This window comes from Accipiter gentilis, chromosome 22 (assembly GCF_929443795.1).
Source record: "Accipiter gentilis chromosome 22, bAccGen1.1, whole genome shotgun sequence".
Classification (NCBI taxonomy): domain Eukaryota; kingdom Metazoa; phylum Chordata; class Aves; order Accipitriformes; family Accipitridae; genus Astur; species Astur gentilis.
This window is the reverse complement of record NC_064901.1, coordinates 15,567,737-15,594,317: the sequence shown is the minus strand read 5'-3', so window position 1 is coordinate 15,594,317 and position 26,581 is coordinate 15,567,737. Positions and strand designations below refer to the sequence as shown.

General features: G+C 39.1%; 1 protein-coding gene across 2 annotated transcripts in view; it reads left to right on the top strand.

Moving 5' to 3' along the window:
* DCAF5 (DDB1 and CUL4 associated factor 5) overlaps positions 1–26,581 on the top strand; it is a 75,238-nt gene that overhangs the window by 30,247 nt on the left and 18,410 nt on the right. For both annotated transcript variants that reach the window (XM_049825301.1, XM_049825302.1), the window contains exons 6-7: positions 10,172–10,385; positions 24,910–24,976. In XM_049825301.1, the coding sequence (XP_049681258.1) occupies positions 10,172–10,385; positions 24,910–24,976 (281 nt within the window). The remainder of the gene's footprint in view (positions 1–10,171; positions 10,386–24,909; positions 24,977–26,581) is intronic.

Genomic DNA, 26,581 nt, shown 5'->3' with positions numbered 1-26,581 from the left:
TGCATGTCAAATAGACCATCTTTGCAAGAGAGGGCTAAGTATTACCTCTGAATAGAGACATGGTTTATTTTGTTGGGTTTTTTCCTGTTGGTGGGTGGGAGTGCAAGGGAAAGGGAGATGATGAGTAGCTGCAGCTCTGTACCATAGGTGATATTTATAGCCCGTTGCATAGAGAGGACTTTAGAAAACCTGTGTGGTGATGCAAAAGGTATTCTAAGGTCATAAAACCAGCACTGTAACTGAGTACAAGTCCATAGATTTAGGTCTCCAATGGTTGCCAATTTTAGTTTCCAGGCTCATACCTTCAAGGTATTTGATCCTTAAAGATCATACTAGAACAGAGACAGCAGTTATTTCCTGAGAAATGCTCACGTACATGCTGAGTTTTATCCTTTCTAGCTTACCTTCCTAGGCTAACTCTAAAAAGTAGCTGTTGCCTAGTTTTATCTGTGTGTTACCAAGATGGCTGGAACATTGGCTGGAATACTGAACTTCTGGAAGTGCAAGTGTGGGATCCAGTATTGTTGATGATTGTGTTGCAGGAAATATTAATCTAGGGAGTAACCACAGGGTTTGCTTCTGACAATGAGTTTTGTGAGATTCTGGGCTCTTTAGAACTGGTGGATTAGGAATTTTCTCAAAGTAGTATCTTTGGTTGTAATTTTTTTTTCCTTACAGGTGTTTAATAAGAAGTTACATGATGGCTACAGGAATGGGATGGCAGGAATAGTGTGTGGAGATTTAAGTGGGTTTTTTGACTGTTTTGCATTTTGACCCTGGATGTAAAGGAAAGAAGCTTGTGATTCTAATCACTTCTAATGTGTGTGCTTTGGGATTGCCAAAATACCTGCAGATGGAGGAGTCCTCTACATCATTGAATTGGCAGCTACCTGTTTAAATTATTTCAGTGCAACAGAAGTGTGCTGCATGTTTGTGTTTGGAGACCTTTGTCAGTCCTGCTCTGAGCAGAACACTGTATTAATGAGTGCAGGAAAAATGTGTGTATCTTGGCAACCACTTTTTCATGTCAAGCTTATCAGTTCATTTCTTTCCCTTCCCAGTTGAACCATTTGTTGTGAATTTTGACTTGCTTTATGCTGCTTGAAGTAATTCATTTTGCTAGGTGACAGTAGATCAAATTTTAAGTGCTATTTAGGCACTCACCAGTGTGGGTCAACTAGTTCAAATAACTATTTGTCTCCCAGTTCAGGAAATACAACTCATCCCACACATGTACCATCCTCATCTGTTTTGCTTCTGTGCTACTGGGGCAGATCAACTGAACTGTGTCTCAGCCTAGAATTTGAAGCTCTCCTGACAGGTCTGACATGGCATATTTGCCCCAAATAACATAGAAGCTAAACTTAGATTTTTTTTAATTTTTTTTAAATTTTTTTTCCACCTATTTGTTTTCCATTATTTTTAAAAAGCTCCTTTTAATGTCACAGAAAGTGAGCTGATTGTTGCTTAAATTCATTGGGATTGAATTATTCTTTTCTGGAGATCTTTGGGATGTGTTGAAGGAACTTTTAAATGGTAATGGGATCTAGGGTAGTGGTATTCTTGGGATGTTTTTTGGGTTTGTTTTCCTTATCGCAACCATAAATAAATCTCCAAACTGTCTGCCACAGTTTAACCAAAATCAGATTACTTCTTAGCGTTAGAAACATCTCAAGGTAGTTTCCTCTGCCTTGGAGAAAAAAAGGGAGTACTTGCAAATAAGAATTTTCAACTTTGGGCAGAGACAGATGGTGACAGTCATTAAGGCTTTAGTCATGCTGATGGCTTAAGTGGTATTTCTGCTGGGAAGAGCACTTCCCTGTATGTGGACTCCTTTTTTTTTTTTTTTTTTTTTTGGTGATTGCCACTTCCGGCCAGTTGATGCTTTTTTCTTTTATTCTATCTTTTCTTTTTGCATTTTAAGGACAGAAGTGCAGCGCTGAAGTTGCAAAAGGTGTACATCAGGGAATATATTGCTAGATTTTTTTACTCTGGAGCAAGTGATCTTTTCTGTTGCTGGTGTGAGCACCAACTAATAGATAGTCTAGAAATACTTAAGTATGTGTGCAAGTCAGCCATATGCTGCCTGGTATTCAAGTGTGTGAAGCAGGTGCTGTAGTCTCTTTTTCCCACCTTTACGTCTTGTCCTTATTGTAGAGATGGTACCGTAGGAAAGACCCTCTCACTTACCTTCTGCTTTAGATGTACACATTCCTTACCTCATTTGCAGTCCTGCTTTATGCCTGAACTTGTCAGCCCCTCTTGGGATGGAGGGTTTAGCTTTTTCTATGTTTAGGCTGGTATCCTTCCGGTCGTGGAGTGTATTCAGGTTAGTCCACTGATGTGCAAACTGAAGATCTTTGAAGTTTGGTTTTTTCAATGTCAGCAAGAAAGATTTTTTTTCCTCTAGCATCACCAGATTTGTTCATCAGACACACAAGTCAGTTTTGGAATACTGAGGTTCAAACTGTATAATAAAAATGTGTATTGTTAGTAGTTCAGCTTTTAATTCTTCAGATAGGGCTATGGTGACTCTTCTTCTGTTCTGCTTTTCCTGAGTTGGTTTAGTAGTAGTTTTTTCAAACCTTCATTAGATAAAATCACACTATCCGTTGTAGATAGTTAGCCCTCCATCATATGCATGGGGATTTTCTGATTTGATGATTAAACTTTTTCATACCTACCAGCATCCCCACACTAGCCCTGGTTTGGTTCTGGCTGGGCACTTTAAGCTAGGTACTGACCTTTTGCTCTGTGGGATCCAGCTTGCTCCCAGAAGCACCAGTGGTATTCAGGTTCACAATTTTCAACAATATAAGTAGCTTCGTGCAGTAAACAAGAAGTCAGGAAACCTGGTTTCATTTCACAGTGTTAGATAGGTCTGTTGATTGAACTCTCTTGCCTTGTTTTTCCTGTATCAAGGAATGGGAATACTGCCTACTTCAAAAGCCTCATGATGCTTAATCTTGTTGTTAGCTTTGAAATTCTCTAACACACAGGTCTTTCTAAAGCAAAAATTTAAAGTGCAAAGTATTGTCCTTGCAATGCAAATTTAAAAAGTATAAAATAGTAATCTGTTGTTCAAAAGAAGCTGTGATTTAATGGGGTTTAGTAGCCTGCTTTCTTAACTTAAGGAAATAAGTCTGTGATCCTATAAACCTTGCCCTAAGTGCCTTTATGTCTCATTTTAATGAGGAGGGAAATAAGAGATACCATTTTTTGCTTAAAATAAAATAAAATAAAAAATTACTGATGACTGAATACAAGGGAGAGCTCCTCTTAGTGCATTCCCTGGGAGAACATCTGAAATGTTAGTTCAATGCTATTGTAAGACAAGGGAATTAGTCTTTGAAACATCAGTTCATGGGAAACAGTGGTGGAACCAACCTGATGAGACCAAAGTTGTGTGTGCAGTTGCCTTCATTTAGCTTTACATGATAATTTCTATTCATCTTGTACCTATTAGAGGCAAAAATCTTTACTGATTCAAGGCTGGACTTCTGCAGGAGCATCTTGGATCTTGCCGTTTTTCCTGTCAAAAGAAAGGCGTACTTTCTCGTTACTGCTCTCTCTCTTTTTTTTTTCTTTTTTTTTTTTTTTTTAATTTCAGCTTTTGTAGCTTTGGTAAATTAAAAATTCATGCAACTTTGCTAGAGAAAAGAAGGGGGGTGAGTGTATATATATTATTGGGTGAGAGAACAAGTCTGTGGCTGATGTTACTCAGCTTTCCTAATGCAATACAAGAATTGCAGCACAGAAACATATGTAGGAAAAAATGCTTTGTAGAACTGCAGTATTGATATGTGATTGCTTTTGCATAGACACTAAGGTGTGAAAATGCCTTTACTCTTCAGCAGGAATTACCAACTTTTACACTCAGATTATTTTTGAGGTAATGTTCTCTGGTATCTGTGCTCTTTCTATTATACTGACTTTGCTGTGTGCTTCATTTTGGAAACAGTTCCTGTTCCTTCATTTGGCCTAAAGGTCATCTTCCCATGCCGCGTCTGTTTGCATTTGTATCTTCTCTAGTTATCTGATGGAACCTATTCCTTTCTGTTTTGCTGGAATCAGCTAACCAGTGTTCTCTCTCACAGTCTGTGCTCCATCCTACAAGGTACTATTTTTGAACAGGCTGAATAATGGGCTCTGACTGTAGAATTTAGGGATTAGAAAAGGAGGAAAACGATCAGGTGATCTAGCTAGCTTGCTTGTGGTTGTCGGACAGTTGCTCTTTGTATTCTCGACTTTCTTTTTTAATCTGGCTAAATGTTTTTGGTTTGTTTTTTTCTTTTCCTGTGAAACTATTTTACTGCCTAGTAGATCGCTTTTATTACGTACATTACAGTAACACCTAAATGATTGAAGCAGAGAGTGGGAATAGAACATTCTTGTGCCCACTGACTCTCTGATCTGTAGTGAGGGCAAGCCTAGGACAGTGAGAATGTTTGGGAACAGGTCTGTAATAAGGCCAAAACAAACCTTGGCTAGAGCTGGAGGAGGATGTGAAACATTCAAACAAATAGGGGTTTTTTTGTTTGTTGTTGTCACTTGCTACTTGTTTAATTGCTGTAATGGCAGAGGTAAGCCTTAAGTCCTAAAAGGATAAAAGTAATACAGATAAGAGGGAGACTTTCGTATACTTTATGTCTCTGCTTGTGTCATATTCCTCAAAATACTGAAATTCTGTAGGTTTCTTTCTTTGAATGAAGGCAGAATGAAGGAAAACATAATGCTTTCTGGAGAACTGCCCGAGATCACTGGTGAAGCAACATTAGCGTTCAGTGATTCAGTTAGATCATAAGGGCCAAACCACGCAAGCCTCTGCTGTTACGAAGTCTGGCTGCTCTGGATACATAAATCTGGTGATGTTTGATGTTCTAAGGCTCCAGATTCTGAAGTCACTTAACAGATAAGTATGTCTTTTAATAAAAAAAATGAATAATAAATTGTTGTGCTCCTGGTTTGGAGGCGAGGCTTCTGTTCACCTTAGCACTTGCCATGGATGAAAGTTTATTAATGACAGGGGATTCCTTTTTATACTAATTTACATGTTCCTGACCTGACAGTAAAGAACGGAAGGAATGACATGTTCTTGAACATGCAGAATCTTCAACCTAAATTCCCTATTTTTCCAGTCCTGGTAGAAGCAGTTGATTTTACTTGTATGTTCTTTTTGAAGGAAAGTAAAGATGTTTAGTTTTGCTAACAATACACAGCCTTTATTTTATTTGGTTGTTCTTTAAAGTCCAAGCAAATACCCCTTACTTCCTGTTAAGGATTCTGGGGATGTAGTTCTTGAAGAGAGTTCTTGTAAAGGTAGTGAGATAATCAGGAATAGTGATGACAGAATTTAGAAAAATGAGCATGTTACTGAGAAATAATAAAATCCCAAGTATTGCTTATGCATGTTTTTAATCTTAAGACACTGATGGACTTCCTTCGCATTTGTTAACACTTCTGAATACATATGGAGAAACTCCATATGCTTGGGCATGGTTTATCTGATTTTCAAAGAAACTGTCTTGAGATTTCTGTGAGACTTGTAATCTACTTAAAAAAAAAAAAAAGGCATGTTAATTGATCTTGTGCTTGCTTTTCTATTATTTATTCATTTGGCTCTTTCTAAGTGTTTGCGGCAGACTAAAGAATTGTGTATGTTTTTGCACACACAGAATAACTTTCTTCCAAATAAAACCCCAAACCTTTCTGCAGTTTTCCAGGCCAAGATTCTGTTTGCCAAGTTTCATTCCAGTTCCTTTTGTACAGTTAGAAGTTCCTCAATTTTGTGGTTACAGAAATGCTGACAAACACAGTTGTATGCAATGGTGTGTATTAGTTACGAGCATTCAATTCATTTTTTCCTTTTAAGGTCATTCTTTCATTAAGATAGTTTCACACACTGCTGTTCATGATATCAACACTTTCTCCCTTCCTTCCTTCTCCCTTTTAGGTGACACTCATTTCCCAAGGACAGTGTCTGTATTGCACTTCATTGTCAGATTTGTAGCTTATCAAGAAAAGCTATTCAGTGGTTTTATTTAATGGTTCTATTTAATGCTGTCATACATGCTGCTATTATTTTATTTCTACCCAGACACTGATCTTCTCTCAGGTTTAATGGCCCCTGTCTGTTGCCAAGCTAACTTTTTAATAGCCTGGGTTAAGCTTATGTTACCACTCAGGCAGTTGACTTTTCAAAAAAGGGTGAAACAACTTCTTTGTTTACAAAAGGGGAGAGAGGAGGAGAGGGAAACGTTTGTTTCAGGTATAGACTTTTCTTGCAAATTCTGAGTGCAGTGAGACTATTTCTTCCCTCACCCTGCTAGCTGCCAGCAGAAACATACTTATTTACATTAGCAGTGCTACTCTTGGATTGAAAGCCTTCCATTGTTTGGCTGAGCTGGTATTTAGTTAACACTTGAGTGCTGCTTGTGTGCAGCATATCCAACTACAGAAATGACCATATTGCACGTAACTGTCCATTCACTCCCTCCTCAGCCTTGCTCTGGCATGTGTGTTTGGATTGTTATGTTCCATCTGTGGACTAAATATTTCTCTTAATCATACAAGATGACTTTTTAAAAAACTCAGAAGTGCATGTGTCTCTCTCTTGCTTCCAGAGCTGGTAGGCAACGTCAGCATTCCATGGCTGGTGAGCCAAATTTGGAAGCAGACTAAATCCCAAAGTAGTCTAGGTCTGGATTCATAAAGATAATGCCTCTGGCAGAAGGGCACCCATCGTGTTCAGAGGTACCCTTTTAGGATTGTCTTCAGATTTCTCACAAGCTGTCATGGTCTGTGTCTTCAAGAGGAGAGTATTGCTCTATTTGTGAGCTAGGTTCCTAGCTTTTCCATCAAGATGGAGCCATGAGCTGCACTCCCTCCATACCACCACTCCCCATCATATTTCTGACTATATGTCTTAGATGTTTTCTCATAGGAGGAGAGGGAGCAAGTAAATATTTAACCTCTGTTTGGGTCAGGAAATGGATGTCTGGGGAGGGGGGGGGGGGGGGGGGGGTCAGTTTGTGTCTTCTCATCCCCACCTGACCACCTGCTGCCTCTTTTCATAGCTTGTTAAAGGAAATGTGTAGATAATTTAATAAACCCTTTCAAAGAGGGAGAGGGGAAGCAAGTAGGACACAGCAGGGTTGGGGAAAAAAGAAACCCACTGTCTTGTGATTAGTGCAGCAAAATGCTGCACTTGAGGCTACAGAATCTGATTTTTGGGGACAGAATTGAGGCAAATGGGGAATGTCATTGGCATGTCACTCCCATATATGAATGGCAAATGGCTATTTTAGCATTTCTTTCTCTATCAGCCAAACTTAGCCCACTGCCTTTTTTTATTTTTATTTGTGTGGGTTTGGAGGTTTTGGGCTTTTTTCTTTTTCCTTTGAGCCAAATGTTCAAGGAACTGCAGCACAAACTATATTTCCATTACACGTGTGGCCAGATTTTGTGGAGTGAGGGTATGAGATAGGCTAAGCTGTGGATCTTTTGAGGGGTCTTAACTATGCAGCTCCTTAGTTCTAGACTTGTTATTTGATGATAATTTCTGAAGTTCTAGCCTTTCTTACTTCACTTAATTTCTGGAGTAAAATATTCTTTTAGAGCTTTGTTACACTAAAGTTACTGAAATGCAATACAGAATTCAACTCCAAGAGGTGTTTTCTTTGATAGCTTTGACTGCTATAGGAGCTTAATGAAAACATCTGTAAGCAGAATGGAAGCTAGTTTAATATTACACTACTATTACTGTAAAACATAATCTCAAAATATTTCAGGCAGGGCATAATAATAGTAACCATGGAAACTTTGCTTGGAGATTTGAAAGAATGGGGCATCTGGTAGGCTCACTCATTTGTAGGCAGGAGAGAATTCCAGGTTGTGGTTTAGATTGAGGGTAATGGGTAATGAGGAGAGGAGCTTAGTCTTGGTGCAGTCGTGGCTGTACGTTAACATTAAGTCTGGTTGCTGCACATTCATGGTGGGGAATTCGTATATTCTTATAGAAAAATTGACCTTTCTTAGCCAAAAAAATCTGGGTTGGCTTATTCTTGTTTGGGGGTTGAGATTTTGGTTGGGGTTTGGGTTTTGGTGGGTTTTTTGGTTGGGTTTTTGGTGGTTTGTGAGGGGGTTTTTGTTGTTTTTTGTTGTTGTTTTGTTGTTGGTTGGTTGTTTGGTTTTTTGGTTTTGTTTGTTTGTTTTTTAAATTTTTTGTGTTGTTTTTGTTTTGTTTTTTTTTAAGGAAGTAGAAACTTCCATAGAAAAAATTTTGGGCTTACACAAACCTATCAGGAGAGGGGGAGGAGGAAAAAGAAGTCATGTGTGTTTTGGCTTTGGGGTTTTTGTTTGTTTGGTTTTTTTGTTGTTGGTGTTTGGTGTTTGTTTTTTTTAATGCCTCGCTGAGTATTTTTTTGAGCTGGCTGAGTATTGATCTTGAACAGAAACTAGGGCTGATGAGGGGGATCCTAAATCCTTGTCTCTAAGTTTACAGTTTCTGGTATTAAAGTTTCTCATGTTTTTATTAAAAACTATAAACACTATTAAGAGAATCTCAGCAGCTTTGCCTAGGAGGAGGAGAATTCTCACACATGTGAGAGAGCAGGACTCTTCATGCTCATACAGGTGTGCAGACATTTTGGTGCCCAGCTTGTAGCTCTTACTAGCTGGCTTTGAAAATGTGACTTCTGGTTCCTTTGTGGCACCCTGGATTTGACTGTTCAGTTCACAAACTGCATGTGTGTGAGAGCAGTGCATTTCTAGTGCATTCATTACATGGAGTCTTCTATTTTGTTTTTTGTTTTGTTTAAGTCTGGCTTAGGAACAATAGTTTTTTAACTTTACAGTATCTCATGTAATGATACGTGCTTCAACTTGCATGGAATGTGGCTTTGCATCCATGTGGAGTGACTCATTTTTCACAAATATTGGGGCAGAGGGCTACATCAGAAAGTATAATGCATTAAAATCTATGAATAAACTTCCCTGTAGAATCTGCAAATTCTGTGCTGGCATGCCTTGTCTGGTCCAGAAGGTGCATAAAAGTTATAGCTCTTAACAAGATTTGATGGGGATTGCTGAAAAGCTATTAACAAAAGGTCGAGCTCTGGTGCTGCTTAAGGAGGTTTCAGTGATCACTGAATAAAGAAGGGATAAAATGTCTTCCTTCTTTGTATCCCTTTCCATACACACAATCATTTCAAGTACATGGATTGAATTAAGTCTTTGAAAAAAAACCAGAAAGCCTGTACAATGCAAGTTGAATTTCAGGTACACTTTGATTTATCTTTAGGTTCCTGGATGGAGCAAATTCCATAACCTGTTATTGTTTTAAAGAGAGAGCCTGGAAACTTGTGGCCCTTTGGTTTTGTCTTGTGTATGGGAATAAGAACTGGTACAAATACTCCAGCTCTGATCATACAGCGTTATATAGAACAAGGAAACGAGCTAATTCAACCATGTTAGAGTTTTAGATAATAGTGTCATAGGGTAGCACAATTGTCTTGCCTACTTGGCAATATTTTTAGATGAAGCAAGTTTGAGATTAGCTAAGTGACTTATTTTAGCACTTCTTGCAATAATTTGTTAGTAAGATGGCCTTTTATTTAAGACAGCTGGAACTGATCGTAGAGTTCAAACATCCTCTGATGCCCTGTAGAAATGTAAACAGATGCAGAAGTGAGATAATGGTCAGAGTATCTACAATTGGAGAAAATGCCATCCAGTGCCAGAACAGAGGAAAAAAAGTTGGGCTGGCTGGATTCAGGCACCAGCTGAACAAAAAGAGCTGAGTGCTGGTAGTGTCAGTCTCAAATGCAGACATCCTAGAAGTACAAGAACAGCCTTTTTAAGGCTAAGGCTACTCTGAGACTTTGCTGCTATGCAGGAAATATATTTGTTATTAACAAAACTACTTGCAGTCTTTAACTTGACTCTTCTGAAGACTTTATAGTCTTATCATTTTGTTGGATAGTTTGTCATTCAGGTTTTGAATCAAGTTTGTTCAGGAATTGATGCTTTGAAGCAGAAAATAAATAAGATTATACTTTATTGGGCTTGTTTGCTTGAAATGAAATGTAAGGTTAAAGAGAGTTCTGTCTGTAAGTAGTTCAGTTCATATGCGTGGCCCAACTCACTTTTTTTCCTCTGTTTTTTTTCCCAGTTCGCTGCTCCGCTATGGTGGAAACCTCTCCCTTCAGAGTGCCATGAGTGTTCGATTCAACAGCAATGGAACCCAGCTGCTGGCACTGCGTCGGCGCCTTCCTCCGGTCCTCTATGACATCCACTGCCGGCTGCCTGTCTTCCAGTTTGACAACCAAGGGTACTTCAACTCATGTACTATGAAGAGCTGCTGTTTTGCAGGTGATCGTGATCAGGTAATAAGCAAGCAATGCTGTCCTGGGTCTCCAGAGTTTCCATGAGTGTTTGAAACCACCTCTGTAAGGCTTTTGGTTTTTTTCTGATTCAGGAGATAGAACAGGAGGCAGGACACATGTAGGCTTACCTCAGAACTGTTTCACAACTTTCAGGCTCTGAAAGTGTTTCACAATGTAGGCTCTGAAAGAAGAAAAACATATACCAAAGCATGTGATAAATTTTACCTCTTGCTTGATGTGATCTAATACTTACTTGGAAGGTTATATTCACAAGAAAAGTATTTGTGGAGGCTTTTTAGATCCAATTAATAGGATTTTAGAACCATGAGTAGACAATGTTATCTACATGTGATAAGGAAGGATCTTCCTTTCATTTTGATACTGCTATTGAGTGCAGTAGAGGCCATCCCACAAAACATAAATATTGTGGATTTATAGAGTTACTGATGATGTTTCTCCTTTAATACTGTACTACTGGATCAGATTATAGGTCTTTATAGTTAAGTGTACTGTAAGTGGTGATGGCAGGTGGTTAGGAAGGAATAGTTTGATACTTCACCGAGGCAGCTCTCTGCCCCTGCTAATAATCACAAAGAAATACGTCACACATAAAGTGACTAACAGCAATTTGTATGATTCTAGAGCTGGATACTGGTTTTGGACAGCTGTATTTAATAACCACTAACACCGCTTAAGGACAAAAAAATGTAATTTCAAGCCATGATAACATAGAACTAAGATATGAAAATTTCTTTGCTGTCATCAATAAAATTCCTGCAGTCAGAATTAGTCATTAATTCTGTTGCTGCTGCTGCAGGAGGCAGAGTTGAGCTTCTTTCAGACTGCACGTAGGAAATACATTTACATCACTGAACTTGAGCAGTGTTTCTGAGTTTTACATAAGTTTGGGCAGAAATAGTGTGAAAATGCAATAATGAAACCATCTTAAAAAAATAGAGTGGTTTACTATAAAGAATGGGCAAACACATGTGTTGTTTAAGAATAAAACTGCTGGTGATTTGTGGTCTATTATTTAGTCAGCCTAAAAACTCTTTTTTCCCTCTGGAAGTCAGAGTAGACCTGTGTACACTCTGACATATAGTTTAGCTTCTAACCTGTTACTGAAGATCTAGATAAAAGCCTTAGTGTCTGTTGTGCTTCTAAGCCATTTTCTTAAGGGTATGGTGTTATTTTAATGGGAAGTATATGGCTGTTCTGGATCAGGTTGATGTGGTACTTCAGAAGCCTGCATTTTTAAAAAACTTGATATTCTTTTGACTTGATGGACTTTCTGTTCAGAAAAGTAGCAGCACATAAGGCTACTAACTAGTTGGAAATCAGAGCAAAAGACACTTATATTCCCTTATAAATGCTATAAGAAGCTGATAGGGAAGATGAAGTTTAATGTGGAATATAAGAGAGATGTGGAATTTGACCTGCTCGTACCCATCCTCTAACTGGAAGGAAAAAAAGATAATGAAGTCACAGAAAATGCCAGTACACTGTCCAGTAATGCTCAAATTCAGCTGACTAAGGTTGTCAACGCTATGGATAGTCCTTAGGGACTGCCTTTTACAAAGAACCCAATTCCAGTTCCAGGTGGATCTAGAAAAGAAGGTTAGAGTTGGAACCTCCTGTAAGATACACAAGATGAATAAAAAAATTTACAATGTTTTTTAAGTTTTGCCCTTCTATACATCTAGTATGCTTTTGCTTTTTGGTGAGTTTTGTGAGTGTGACATAATATATACAAGACTCCCCCTGTAAATCAGAATTCACCAAAAACATAAATCTGTTTCCAATTTAATCTGGTTCCAGCCCTCCATCCCATTCTAATATTGCTGTCCTTTGCTTAATAAAGAATGTCCTTCATTTGAGATCCATGCAAAGTGAGCTTCATAGAATTCCTTGCTTTTATTTCCTTGTAGGATCAAAACTTTGTATGAGCTAAGGCTCATTTGAGGGGATCTAAGGATGAGAAAGTTGTCTTCAAATTATGAGTGGTGCTTGTGGTAGGAAGGCTTCTTCAGAAATTTTCTCTGATTGCGCCTATGATATTCCCTGTTTTCAATTTTTCTTTTCATCTTTATTAAACTGATGACTTGATCTTTTTTCTCTTTTAAACTGTCTTAAATAGTTAGATTTTAATACTTCATACAGAGCCTAGTAATTTAAAAATGTGAGTCTCCTGTGTTCAATAACAATTATATGTTGTCTGTACAGTTAGTTCATCTGGTAAAGTTGCATTTCGATTCTATATTTTAACCCTAACAAGAAAGGGATATCCTTAACTCATCAGTGCTTAGAATGCAGTTACATTGGGGAAAAAAGTGAGCTGCTGAAAGGAGGCCTTTCTTATCCAGCAGAGGTGATGCAAGACCTTTCACTGATTCAACTTCCTAACCTGGCAGAAGCATTTACTTCTTTTTCTGGGTTAATGACTTATATTGACACTCCAAGGGCTCTGACTAGTGTTTGAATGCAGTATAAGGAAGGGATCAGAGGGTGAGAGAGAGGTGGAGGGATAGCCTTTCAGTGCTGTGAGACTCAGCTCCTCAGAGAACTACAGCCTTTGCTAATCTTTGTATGGAGCTTGTACATGGAAAATGGTTTACTCACAGGAAGTTTTTCTGTAAATCATGACCATCAGGGTTTAAAAACCCACAACTGTTAGTATCTTAGTACTTGCCTTTGGAAGTTTGCTTTAACACAGTGGTGAAAATCTACAGAGAAGGCAAATAACACCACTTTCCATATGGAGCTGTTGGATTTTGGTATGGCAAAAATGAACATATTCCAAGCTGCAAGCACACAACTTAGGAGTTCTCTTAGAGATCACCCTTACATTTTAAGAAATTAAATACGTAAGCTCCCATAATGATCAGATGTGTTATTCTTCCTTTGACAAGGTATGTGTGTTAAATTAATACAATTTCTTTGCACAAATAAAACAGACTACTAGTTGGGGAACAGTTTGATTAGTTTGTCTGTTGATGACAGTTAGGCTCTGTATACTAATCTTTTCTCAGTATTGTCTTTTTAGTTCTCAGAGACTGTGACAGGACTTGGATCCAGAACTCCTGACTTGTCACTCTAGAGGGGAGCCTGCTAATAGCACGTGTGCAGCGATCTGCATACCAGCTTTTTTTATTGGAGCATCTGTGATGCAAGTAGATTGAAACCTCTTAACAAAGAATGAAATACCATTAATGCTTTAAGTAGAAAAACACAGAAAGATTCACCTGTTAACTCCAATGATTATTTTTTTTTAAGTTTAAAAGAACACATTCTGAAGTGCTTCGATGGATTTGAGTTGTTGCAGGTATTTTGGGTGTGTGGGTTGTAGCACAAGTTAAGTGACAGAGATCTTGGAGTATGAACAGCTTTGCTTCTTTTTGTGTCCTTGTAAACTGTTGTTTTCCTCCGAAAGCATTATTGTTGTAGTCCTTGTGAACCTGATTTGAAAATCAGCGAACAGTATATGAAAGCATTTTTCCTAGAAACGCCACAGTCAGACTTTTCTTGTTTCTTACAACTACCAAAGCTTGAGAAGCAATGTTTAGATGGTGTTTTATTTGCACCCATTTATAATTGCCTTCATTTGCTCCTCTCAGAACTCTGTCTTTTGTCCATGTCATGAGTGTAATGACCTCATTCACATGACACCAATTTTTCTTTTCTTTGTAGGAGAGCTCTGATGTTGGTAGATAAACGTGTTCAAAATTGTATGCCATTTGCATTACCTGGGAGCTCACTTAAGTCATACAGCTGTGGAAGGGAGGAAGGGTAAGACAGGCTAGATGGATCAAGCATGACTCTCAGCTGCCCACTCCTGCTGTTGGCTGCAGAGATTTATGCGAGATCATAATTTATCCATCCTTCTAGTACAGGCATCCATGCCCAGAATTTTAAAGGCAGTTTATCTATGCATCTAACACCCACTGACTTCACCCTCATGTGTACAAGTGTTTGTTTACATACAAATCATAAAATGTGTGAGAATCTCAAGTTGTGTCAGGGTACTGGGGGAGTTTCCATTCTTCTTGTCAACATTAACATTTGGGAAATGTTGTTTAAATACTAAGGATTTTTAGTTGCTAGACTGGTATGGAAAGTATATTCCTGGATCTGAGCATACAGGAGGTATTGAAGGGCTTCAGGTACCCAAATGCATTTTTGAATGTAGGAGTCTCAGAGGCCATGGTGATGGGCAGCAGTAAAAAAAGACCAACAAAAAAATCCACAAAACACAACCCCCCTTCAAACTAAAATAGACCAAAAGCTTTTCTTGCTCAAGAATTGTTGCCTGTGTCACAATGATGAATGCTATCAGCTCATTCTTTTTTTTTCCACTGTGCAGATAATGTGAGGCTCTGCAATGCTTGTAGCTGTAAAATCAACTGCCTATTGCCCGCTTTAAAAAAGGCTGGGGTGGGGAGAAATAACTTGTACCCTGTGAATCAAACAAAAAGTGTCTTGACTCTGGCATGCCCTCAGACATTACATCACCACTCAGCCTTTTCTGTTGACATTACACTGGTATAGGAGACTTTCAGGAATGCACTGCTCACGGTACTGCGGACTGCTCCAACTCCCTATAAAGTTAGAACCTTCATTATGTTGAAGTCTGTGTGCTAAGTAGCCCTGGTTAGGGACAACCCAGTTTTTAGCAGGACAGAATTGTTAAATGAATATAACCCTTCCAAGAACAGGATTAGCTGTGTAGGTGCCAGGGGTCTTACATGGTTGTGCATTACCTTTGTAAAGAAATAGAACTTTTCTTCTGTGTTCTTCTTTGTGTCATCTAACTTAAAGGCCATTTATCTCAGGAAGTGCTACTTATCAATGTCTAGCTTTAAAAACTAAAAGGAAGAAAGGGAATTATTCTTCTAAAGAATATATTGTCAGTTTCCTGTGTACAGAAGACTTAATGAATAGTAGCTTATTGCAGTCAGCATTTCTTAATATATGAAAAAGCACTCAGTGTGCAAATATGTTGCTGTGCTTGGATAAAAAGAAAATCAAATGTCTTGCTCTGTCTTAAATTGGCTTCTTCCAAGAATTACTGATTAGGTTGTATTTTGTTTTTTTACTTAATCTAAATGGCAGCTTAATTCCCAGCTGTATGCATAACATTCATATATAAAATACATTCATGAGTAATTTATCTGGCTATGAATTTCTTCCTCATCGCTTTTCGTAATTGACACGGGAGAGTCATACTGAAAATCTCTCTTCAGAGTCAGGGTCTTTACAGAAGGGGCTGGGAGTTTTCTTTAACCCTTCTTATTCTGATCACCTCTTCCCCCATTCCCTGGGGCATCCTGCCAGCCACATTTCTTGTCTCCCTTCTCTAGTGCATTCCTGTAAGCCCTTGGGGGAGGTTTTTAGACCTCTAGACAGTAATGCATTAGCCCAAAGGGACCCATACTGAAGCTAAATTCTGGTGGAGTGGAATCCTGACTCAGGAGACTTTGAGGTTTGCAGGCTTCATGTTGCTCATAGTGGATCACAGGAGACCTGCACTTCAGTAGCACCCCTTGCATGACTGGGGAGAGGGAAGGGACAGTGAGCAGGAATGCACTGCTAAAAATGACACACAACGGGTGCTGCCCTGACAGTGTTTCTTGTTGAACTGTTAAAACTAGGCCTTGTCTAGATACTGAAAACGCTACTATGAATTCTGGAGGATTTTGACTAATAGAATATTTGATTTAATGTGTATTTGAAAAAGTAAGTAACAGATGGCTGAGGAAGACAAAAGAGAGCAATTGGTGTTCATGCAGTTTCAGCCCTGTGCAGTAGAGTCCCCTTCATACGCTCAGATAAACTTGTTGTTCCTTTCTTTGGAATGTAATAGGAATATTTTCCCTGCCATAGAAATCCACAGTAAGGGTTTCTAAGTTGCTTTTGTTCATGAATAAAATTACTGTTATGGCCTTTCTGCATGGCAAAAAGGCAGCTGTAAAAATGTTGATGGATTGTTCCCGATGATGCTTCCGTAAGCATTTAAAACTGCCCCACACAGAGTTGGCTGCTTATAAGATTAGGGATTTAGGGAGTAGGAATACAAATTTTTGGCTTTGAATTTTAGGTACTTGAAGCAATTTGTGTTTCTCCAGTCTGCTGTGTCACAGCTTTTCTTTTTCCAGTTCATGAGATAGGCATGCTTCTTACTGAGGAGCAAAGTTTCTGTTGTGAAAAGCCTTTGGATGTACCTGCTTTATTCTCAGGCTGAGATGGAAAACTTTTAAGCTCTTTTTTATGCCAGTTTCAACCTTCCTGAAAAACAGTCTCAAACAGTACAGGTTGCAAGCTGCTGTCCTGGCTAGTATGAAGAAAGATGGCTGCTTTCAAAGCAACTGTGTTTCTTAATACCACAATGCTGTGAGCCCTAGTTGTAGATTACTCTTTACATTTTTTAAATATTGCACAAAAGATATGATTTGTGCTCCTGAATTTATTACAAAGCAGAAGATAAAAGAATGTGTAGGTATCCTTGCAAAACACATTTCAGAAATAGCTTTCCCAGTTACATCTCCTCTTACTTTAGGTTTTGTCATTGCGAGACAGCAGCAAGAGGTTAATAGTCTGCACAGGTGACTGCTCTTTACCTCTTCCCGACCCTGCACCCTGGTTAATTGCCTTGGGGAGAGGAACTTCTTAGTTGGTAACAGTGAGAGCTCCTCAAAGGAGAAGGGGCAGCCACTCTGACAAGGGTTGCAGACTGAGGGTACAAACAAGGTAGTATGCTATTGAGAAGGAAGGTTCTGTACTGTACTTGGGCTGCACTGGCACCCACCTGACCCCTACAGAAGCTGGTTGAAATACATAAATGAGAAGAAATATATTGAATGACTGTTGTGATTTGTATGGGATTTTACTGTTCTAGCTACTGAACCAGATCACTGCTGTGTCACAAGCACTGATGTTGGCACAAGGTATGTAGGTGGGAACATACCTACTGAGGAAGTCAGCAGATGATCATTAGAGCAGATTTTCAAGCTGTACTCAGTGGGAACTTTATACTAAAAGCCTAGGTTCATCAGCATAAAGGTAGCAGCCCGACAGAGAGATCAGGAATCACAAAGAGATGGAAATACTTGACCAAGTGACTGTTGTTTATTCCTTAATTGTTTAAGGAAAGAAAAGGAGTGCTCTGCTGTGTGGGAGATACTGCTTTTTTCTTTTATTCCTGTGGTATTGCCCAACTCGAGCTTTATTATCTTGCCGATTCCTTGTTTGTTTGCTTCTTGTTGCTTTTTGAATAGGAAAAAGTCTTTTTCTCCTCCATAGATGCGTCCTTACCTTGTTTCCCCTTTGGTCAGTGGGTACTCTAACAATATAAAGATGTTTGAAAATAATTCTGTGGGTTTTCTACCTGCAGGAAATGCAGACTTAATAATAAATTCTGATCAAATGGTAAATTAAGTATCAGTCATTCTTTAAAAATGGAGAGAATAGCAGGGGAAGTCTCATTTATAAGGAAGATACATAGAGCAGTCTTGGCATCACAAAAGGCCCAGAAGCAGCTATTAAAAAAAAAAAAAAAAAATTTGGTTGTGTTCTGTCAAACATTTTTCATGCAAAATACGTAATGTATAGCAAGACCTGTGTTCATGGTTGTGATATTACAAGCACACACACAAATATATATGTGCACATGAGGTGACCTTTCTTACTTTTTGCTTTTATTTATTTGTAATTTGCTTTCTTATCCCCTTTGAAATAGTTGCATGAGAAGCAGATGGTGGTGATATCATTGGGATTTTGTTGGGTTCTAGGATGAGTTCCCATTTGTGTTTCCTGATGTTTAGTAGGGGGGTGTAATTGTGGTACTGCTTTGCTCTCAGTGGCTACTTACAGGGTGTGTCTCTTTCCTCTGTGTGACTGCCGGTTTGTAAGAGAATATTTCTAGGCAGTCTGTAGTTCTAGAACCCTCAGGTCCTCTATCAAATTTGAAATTGGCCATTAGGCTTAAAAGTTCCTGGAGATGGATTGATGCCACAAAGAACAAAATAGCATAAGCCCTGTTTCCTTAGGAAACCTTTCCTCCTTGGAAATATACACAGTTTTTATGTTCTTTGTGTATATGGATTCCTTCTCCAAAGTGCTGATTGCTATGAATTTCAATCTTTTTTGGACAAATAATCAATGTTTTTCAGACTTCAGTGATGCTTTATATCAAACTGTGGTTTCCTCAGTGCATATCCCACCAGAGAGATGTGCACAGCAGTTCTTCTCATATGTTCAAGAGGCATTAAGACTTAAGCCTAGCAGACTGCCACCAATCCAGATTCTTTTATCTGTTGTCGTAGGAAAAAAGCAAAAGTCTACGCCCCGCCCATGAGTTGTATTATGTTACAGGCAATATATGGAGGGACTGTACATTCTGCCTCTTAAAGGAGCTGTGCAAAGCACCAGCACAACTGTTTCAAATTTGGATGCCTCTGGGCTTCTTCCCCAGCGTGTGGATTTTGCATTACTTCAAGAAGCTAAGGGACAGCTCACTAAAAGCCCAAGAAAAATTCTGTCTACTCTTTTTTGCCCCCAGGTTCATTGGCCCCTCTGAGCAAAGAACAGACATGCTCAAGTGAGTGGGAATTGAGATTTAAGAAGATAGTCTCTTTCAGAGCTGACTTGTTAGTAAAGTTGTAAGCAGTAGCATGAAATTTGAGTCTTTCTGACAAGCATTTTACTGTTAGTAACTTAGCAGCAATTACTTTTCAAATGGTTATCATCTCTGTACCATTACCCATGGTCTCATTCATCCATTTATAATTACATGGTGATGGTGCTCTTTGGTTTGTGCTTTTAAGACAAATTCTCCCACATTCTTCTTGTTCTCTGTTATATTAGTAGGGCCGTTCAAAAGACTTGCTGATACTTTGGAAAAATGATCGATGTCTGGTCCCTTGTCTAGGGCCAAAAGCTTAAAAATGTCTCTGATAGAGGTCATAAGTAAGAGGAAATTTTATGGAAACGGGAAATGTGGATGTTGGAAACTGTAAAATAAGGTTTGATTTAGATAAAATTTTATTGAAATGCTCCATATTCAGTAGCACCTGAGGAAATGTAGCTTGTGGGATTTTGAAAGCTTTCAAACTGGCAGCAACAAGAACAAAAATAAATTCCCCAGAGTGGTAGTACTCTGCAAAATGAAATGCTAATGCTACTGTTAGGAGACTATAGCAGCAGCAAAGATTTCCCATGTATTTATATCAACTGCTGTAATTTCCTTGGGGAGAGAGAAAATGAGAAGAGTTACAGTGGAATGAGTGGGGAGCACTAGTCCGAAATCATTCTGCCAGATTCCTGATCATAGTTCATTTTAAACATTTTACATGTACTTGAATCTCAGACTGAATTTGTGTTTTCTCCAGCAGCAGACTCTAACCACGCCTGAGAGTTTTCTTCCTTCTAAGGCAAACTTCTGAATCAGCAGCTTGTAGTCATCTGGAAGCCTTTTCCTGTCATTGTTGCTAACAGCTAGACATAGAAGCTGATTATTCCCTTCTAAAAAAACTCCAATATTAATTATTAGCAACTGTTTTTCTGTCTAATCTCATGTTCATGTGAATATTGTTAATGCTGATTTCCGAAGTCTTGGTCAGATACAGCAGCAAAAATGCAGACAATGAAACAGGTGGTTTTAATATTGATCTCTCCTCCCAGACATCTGAGCTTCCCGCGCAGTGTCTGGTCTGATTCAGAATTCAGCACTGCACTGGTTCTTGAGGTTATGTTCTGCTTGGAGTTGTCTTTTGGTGGGGAGGGGGGTGGGGAGGGCAGGAGGAGGGAGAGTGCACACTGTCTTAGCCATTTACTTGTCTCTGAATGCACATGTTTTTGCCTCTCACTAGCTTGCCTCTGTGATTTGATTATCTGGGCTTTTGTTCTTAAAGGGAGTGAGTAAAAGGTACTCTGCTAGGAATTACGTTTTGCATGTCCCCTCAGGACCAAAAATCCTTGGCCACAATTAAAGTGGAGTCTAAGCATATGCAGCATGACATTCTTTCATCTACCCCACCCCAACCCCTTCTTTTTCTTTCCTTTCTGTTCCTTCCTTTTAAAAAGTCTACTTTATTCCCTCAGGATTTCAGCCTTATTAAGTTGGGCTTGGTGTTTCATAGCAATTATTTCTTTGAATTTTCTAGTAGTAGGGACTGACTTTTGCATTTTCTCAATCCTTATTCTCCAACTTTCAACTAGTGTGGAAAACTATTTGCTTATTGTTATACTAATGATGAATCCATCAAAGACAAATTTTCACAGATGATCATATAAACATCCTAGTAATGTCAGTCCACCTGACGCTCTTCAGCAGCGTTGGGTTCTCATCGTCTTGTGCAGAGAGTACTAACTGGAACTAAGTTTCTTTTTCAAATGTCATGGAAGAGGTGTGTTTCTGGCTTTAAGCAGCTTGGGTGTCTGCTCTTGAAGCTTCAGCTGACACATCTTTCTTGCAACAGCTGCAGTCATGAAGTTGTGCTTCTGGCAGTTTCTTGGTTTCCGGCTGAAAAGCCATGTTCTACTTCTCAGACCGCTATCACCTCATCTTACAGAAAAGGACAAAAGGAATGCTTTTGGGGATTCAATTCTACATTGTGAGAACAGCAAGAAAATGTACCCCAGAGGTATCCTAACAGGGAAAGAGAGTGGAAAACAATGCTGGCTGCCAAGGTGGGGGCAGTGGAATGGCAGAGATAACGAATAGTTAGATATTTTGTGGAATATGATCTATTTCTGATAATTACTGGCAGAGCTAACTATCAAAATAGAATTTAAATTTTATATGAAAGTTCACAACTTGCAGCTCATTGCTTACATCATCAAACTTGTGTAGATGACTTTATCAATAAATGCTTTTGGCTCTTACTGATGGCTGTCTCAGTTGCAAGATTAAACCTGTAAGTACTTCTTCAGAACAGCTCAGATCCTGAGCTGAGCTTTGTTCTGTGACTATACATAAATTGCAATGTAGATGCTCTATTCATTCCTACTTACTTTCTCTTAATTCGCTCTGTAATACTTTGACTAAGTGTATTTGATTGGTGTGAATTAGGCTAGGTCATTAGGCTAGAAAATGGTAATGAAGCAAAGGACTTCATGGTGCTTTTAAGTAGGTAGGAGCTATCTCAATTAGAGATAGTTGGGTTGAATATCTCTGCCATTGGAGGTATTCAAAAGCCATCTGGACATGGTCCTGGGCAGTCGACTCTAGATGACCCTGCTTGAGCAGGGTGGTTGGACCAGATGACATCTGGAGGTTCCTTCCAGCCTCAGCCATTCTATGATTCTGTGAACTACTTTAAAATACTTTGCTAATTTCTTTCTTTAAATTCCCCAAATTGTGACCACATGAATTTATGCAAGTCCATATGCTGAACTGCAGCTTATGCCTCTGCCTGTGTGGCCTAAGTTTGTTTTCCCATTGGAGTTTTCATGAAGCTATGATGTGTGGTGGAGTGTAAAAGTTTCAGGTGGGCATTTTCCTGATGCTGGCCAACTCTCCCCCCCTTCCCACCCCTCAACCCAAAAACCAACCCCAATCCACCAAGGCAATTATTTCCCTTTTTACTTTGGTAATCTTTGAAAACATTGAATCAGAAGAGAGCTCTAGAGGTCATCTGACTTAAGCTGCTTCTCAGAGCAGAGCATCTTCAAAGTCAGATCAGGTTGCTCAGGGAATTGTCCAGGTAAATTTCAGATTTGTAAGGGTGGAGATTCCACCGCCTTTCTGGGGCCAAGTTGCAGTGTTTGTTATGCTCCTCCTGAACATGCTTTTCCTTTGTGCTCAGCTGGAATTTCTCTTTCTGTGTGTTGTGACTGTTGCTTCCTGCGCATCTACTGCATGCCTCTGGAAAGAGTCTGTCCCCAGCTGCTCTGTATTCCTTCAGACAGTGGGACACTGTTGAGGTCTACTCTGTTCCTTCATTTTCTCTTCTTCTGGCTAAATAAGGCCAGTTCCCTTAGCTTTTCCTCGCAGGTCACATGCCTTCAGCCCAAGTGGCCTTCCTCCACTCTCTGTCCAATTCATTAGTGTCACTCTTGTATTAGGGGACCCAAACTGGACACAATATTCCAGGTGTGGCCTCAAAAGTGCCAGGTAAAGGGAATATTCGCTTGTCTTGACCTCCAGGTGACACTCTTGATAGTGCAGTCAAATTGCCATTAGCCCACATCACTGCAATGGCACTCTAAATTTTGCTATCTCCAAAGCAAGACAGAGTATACTCAGATCAGCAGTCTTTGCAGGTGGTATTTTTTTTTCAGTGTGCAGTGATAAACCAGATTTCCTAGATGATTGGCCATTGAGTCTTACAGGATACACAGTGTGTCCCTCTGCAAATCAGTTTGGAAGCTGATTTGAAGAGTCTCACAGACACTTCGTTACTGCACATTTATTAATGATTTTTTTGTTGTGTGCCTGGTGCAGGATATCTGAAATCTGTCACTTTGGGGCCTTTCATTGTTGGTAGGTTTGTTTGATTTATGATGTGAAGTGCTAAATGACTCTTACATTGAGGATTTGTTAGAACTTGTTTGGTTTAAAAAAAAAAAGGGGGGGGGGCATTATGGCCATAAATTCAAGATACTGAGCTTTCTAGCTTCTTTAGAAGTCTCTATTTTTCCCCACATGTCCTAGGCAAACTAGTTGCTGCTTCAACCACGCAATTAGGTAATAAATACTAACAATGGGCAACATCTTTATAACTAAGTAAGACTTTTTTTTCCTTGTAGCATTTCATGTGTAACAAAACATATGAGAGGTGCTTTCTTTCTGATTGCTGGGAGGTTGCCTATATGAGCCCTAGTCTGTGTAGTTTTGGCACAGTGGCTTAGCCTGCTGTGGGCTAACATTTATGAGCAGTCAAATGAAAGGGAAGCACATATTCCTGGCACTGTCAGGTCAGTTTGGCAGAGGTAAGCTGCCTAAGTGCTTGAACATGTTGGCTTGTAGAAATAACTTTCTGGCTTGGAGAGGATGGGTCTATGAGTGATGCAGAACTAGTGTGCACAAGTTTTCAAAGGAACTTTTGTTTGATCAGTGCTTCTTATCTGTCAGAAAATGAGCAGAATTGCATTCATAAGTGCTTACTCACATCCTACATCCTTAAAAATAAGAGAAAAAAGAATGGTTGGATTGTGATAGTAGGAAACCAGAGAAGGGATTTTGGTGGTTGGTTATTGCATTTCTGCGGCTGGAAACATCCAAATACTGCACGAACATAATTAGCATTGCAAACAGAATATAGGCAAATTTATAGCAGTTTTCTCGGTGTTAGTGTATATTTTTTGTTTATTTGCTTCTCAGTCCTGTGTCATTCCAGGACTTGTCTCCTCACTGCTTGATATTACTTTGTCTGATGAGTTTGTGTCCCTGGAGAGTGAAAGACAGAAACCAGTTACACTTGAGCCAAACAAAACCGAATTTGTCTCCTATCAAAGGTTAGAAAAGGGACAAACTTGCTCCATTTCTTTCTTTTCCTCCCTTCCCTCTACCCTAACAATAAAATGAAAACCCCAATTTCTTGACTGTATTGAGCCTTAAGGGGGTTGAGGGCTAGAGATTTACACTGTCTACACCAGTATACTGGAATTGGAATCTGCCCTTGGTTCCACTACATGTCGTCTTATATCTAATTTGGGAGAGAAGTAAATGACAGGGAGTACAGTTTATTGGAGAAGAGGTATTTGAAGACAATGCACAGTTTGTGGCCTCACATAACTGAGACATGTAAGCTTTTTACCATGTCAAATGTCACCTGTCATTCCAGTGCATGTTTGTAGTATATTAAGCTACTTCAAATTGTATATTGCCTACACTTCTGTACAATAAAGAGATTGCTTATTGCTCATGCACTCTTGAAAAAGGGCAGCCTTCCATCTCTTCAGGGTAACTATAACCAGGAAAAAAAATGAACAGTATGATAAACATGTGGGTTTTTTAAAACCACTTGAGACTTGCTGACAGTGTATATTTAGCTTTGGTTTTGTTCAGTGTTCAAGATTATCCTCAGTGACTGACTTTTGATGGTCTGAGTAGACAGATGAGCCAGACATGTTGTGCTTGGGTGTAATGGACATGCTAGCTCTCTTAGGTATGTGTTTGTTGGAGTTTTCCTTGGTAGTTCAGGAGATGAGTAAAAAGAATTAAAGACTTTGACATTAAAAAAAGACCAGAGTTACAGGCTGCAAAATATGAGAGTTTGATCTAGGCAGGCTTGTATTAAAGCCAAACGAAATCCATAGCCTTGTTTAGCAAAGAAAACATACAGTTTGGGCAGTAGGCATTAGATACATGAAGCATGCTTTTGAATTTTGGTCTGTTCATATGCATGCAACGTTTTTGTGCTGGTACCCCAAGCCCATTTAAGGGTAAGTTGATCAGTGAGGTGCAAAGAATGGTACAAATTATCTTGTTTTCCTCATTTTTGGTTTGAAGAAACTAGATCAACAATAAAGTACATAATTCATGTGATACTTTGTGGTAAACTGCTTTTATTTTTATTCCTAACAGTACATCCTTTCAGGCTCTGATGACTTCAATTTGTATATGTGGAGGATTCCTCCAGATCCAGAAGCAGGTAAGCTTTGTTGTTTTGGAATTTGGGGGAGGGGAGCCAGTTGTCTGACAAATACTTGGGGTTTTTTTTGAAAAATTGCTGTTCTCACTCAGCCTCTGAATCTAGAGTAATTCTGATGAAAGCTGGATGGCGAGAGTTTACAAAAGCCTAATCCAGTCTCTGGATAGCAATGGCCAATGCCATTTGAATCTTTTATCATACTGATTTTCTTTTTGTTTCTCTTCTATAATGATCATTTAAATCTTCTAGATGAACTGATGAAGAGAAGGAGGAGCTGTGGCTGGAGCAGGGTGTCTTTCCTCCCTCTTGTCTACCAACTCTGCTGCTTCTAAGCTGATCTCAGTTCAGTGAAGAACTTAGAATCTGTTACTAAGAAACTTCTCATAACAAAGCTTGCAGCATAAAGTGGTGCTGGGTTCACAGGCTGCTCCTTACAGCTCCAGTGCAATGGCCTCTTTTCCCCTCTTTCTTTCCTCTTACACCAAAACTCTCCCACTGATTTCTAATGCAGAGCAGTTATGCTCTTTTACTTTCCAGGTGGAGGAGCATTATCAGCTGGTGGAAATGACCAGTTTCAACTCATTTCTGACCCTTTTCCATGCTGGGACAGACATACTAAGCAAATAGCACTAGCTTAGCTCTGTGTGAAAGTATAAGAGGGGGGTGTTAGAGTAAAGAAAAGCAGCAATGTGTGTGGGATGTAACAGTAGTGTTGTAGATGCCACAGTTGATCGGTGCCTAATTTGATATCATCTAGTATCATGTAGGGTTTGGCAGTATGACACACTAAGCTATACAATGTCAGCATCTCTCTTCTGTTGAAACAAATTGCTGTGCTCTTTTAGAAGGGTGTTGAATCTTGATTGAAAGACTCAAGACTTTAGGAAACATACTACTGTTTTCTTTTTTAGTGGCTCTGACAGTTTAAACTGTACATTTTAGTCATATTAAGTACAACTGAGTGCTATCCTGTGGTTTCAAGTGCTTTAGCAATAGTGAGAGCAAATTACAAGCTGCATTAGAGGTAGAATGAAAATATTTTGTTTCATTTTCAAAGGCTGTTAATCACAGCTGTGTAATCCACAGCTGAGAGGATGGCTAGCCTCTAAAAGGTTGGTTAATGGCAGGGTTTTGAGGAACATACCATTCTAATTTTGGATTGCTTATTTAACCATTTGATGTTGCAGTCCAGAAGTCCTGAAGTTGGTCCTGCTAAATATACCAGCACCTTGGCGTTCTATCTTTGTGTAGGGTTTATAGAGGCTTTTCCCTACTTTCCTTTTAATTTGTGTGATTCACTTGTACATTTGACACTGTGTTACTATTACTTATAGAATTTCCTCTTGGTTAAAACAAAAGTTACATACATTTAAATTAGTTATTTATCTGTAAGTTTTTGTGTGTGGACTGTAGAATTACTTTTTATGCGTGTTACTATACTTGTCCTGCCTCATTTGTAAATTAAGGATCTAAGATTCTGTGTTTATCTGGCTCTTGAAAACTCTTTTCCCAGGCAGCTGTAGATGGCAGACTTTCTATCTGGGACCTTTGCACAAAGAGTGATAGCTAGAAATACCATAAAACAATGTCATGTGTTTCCGTCAG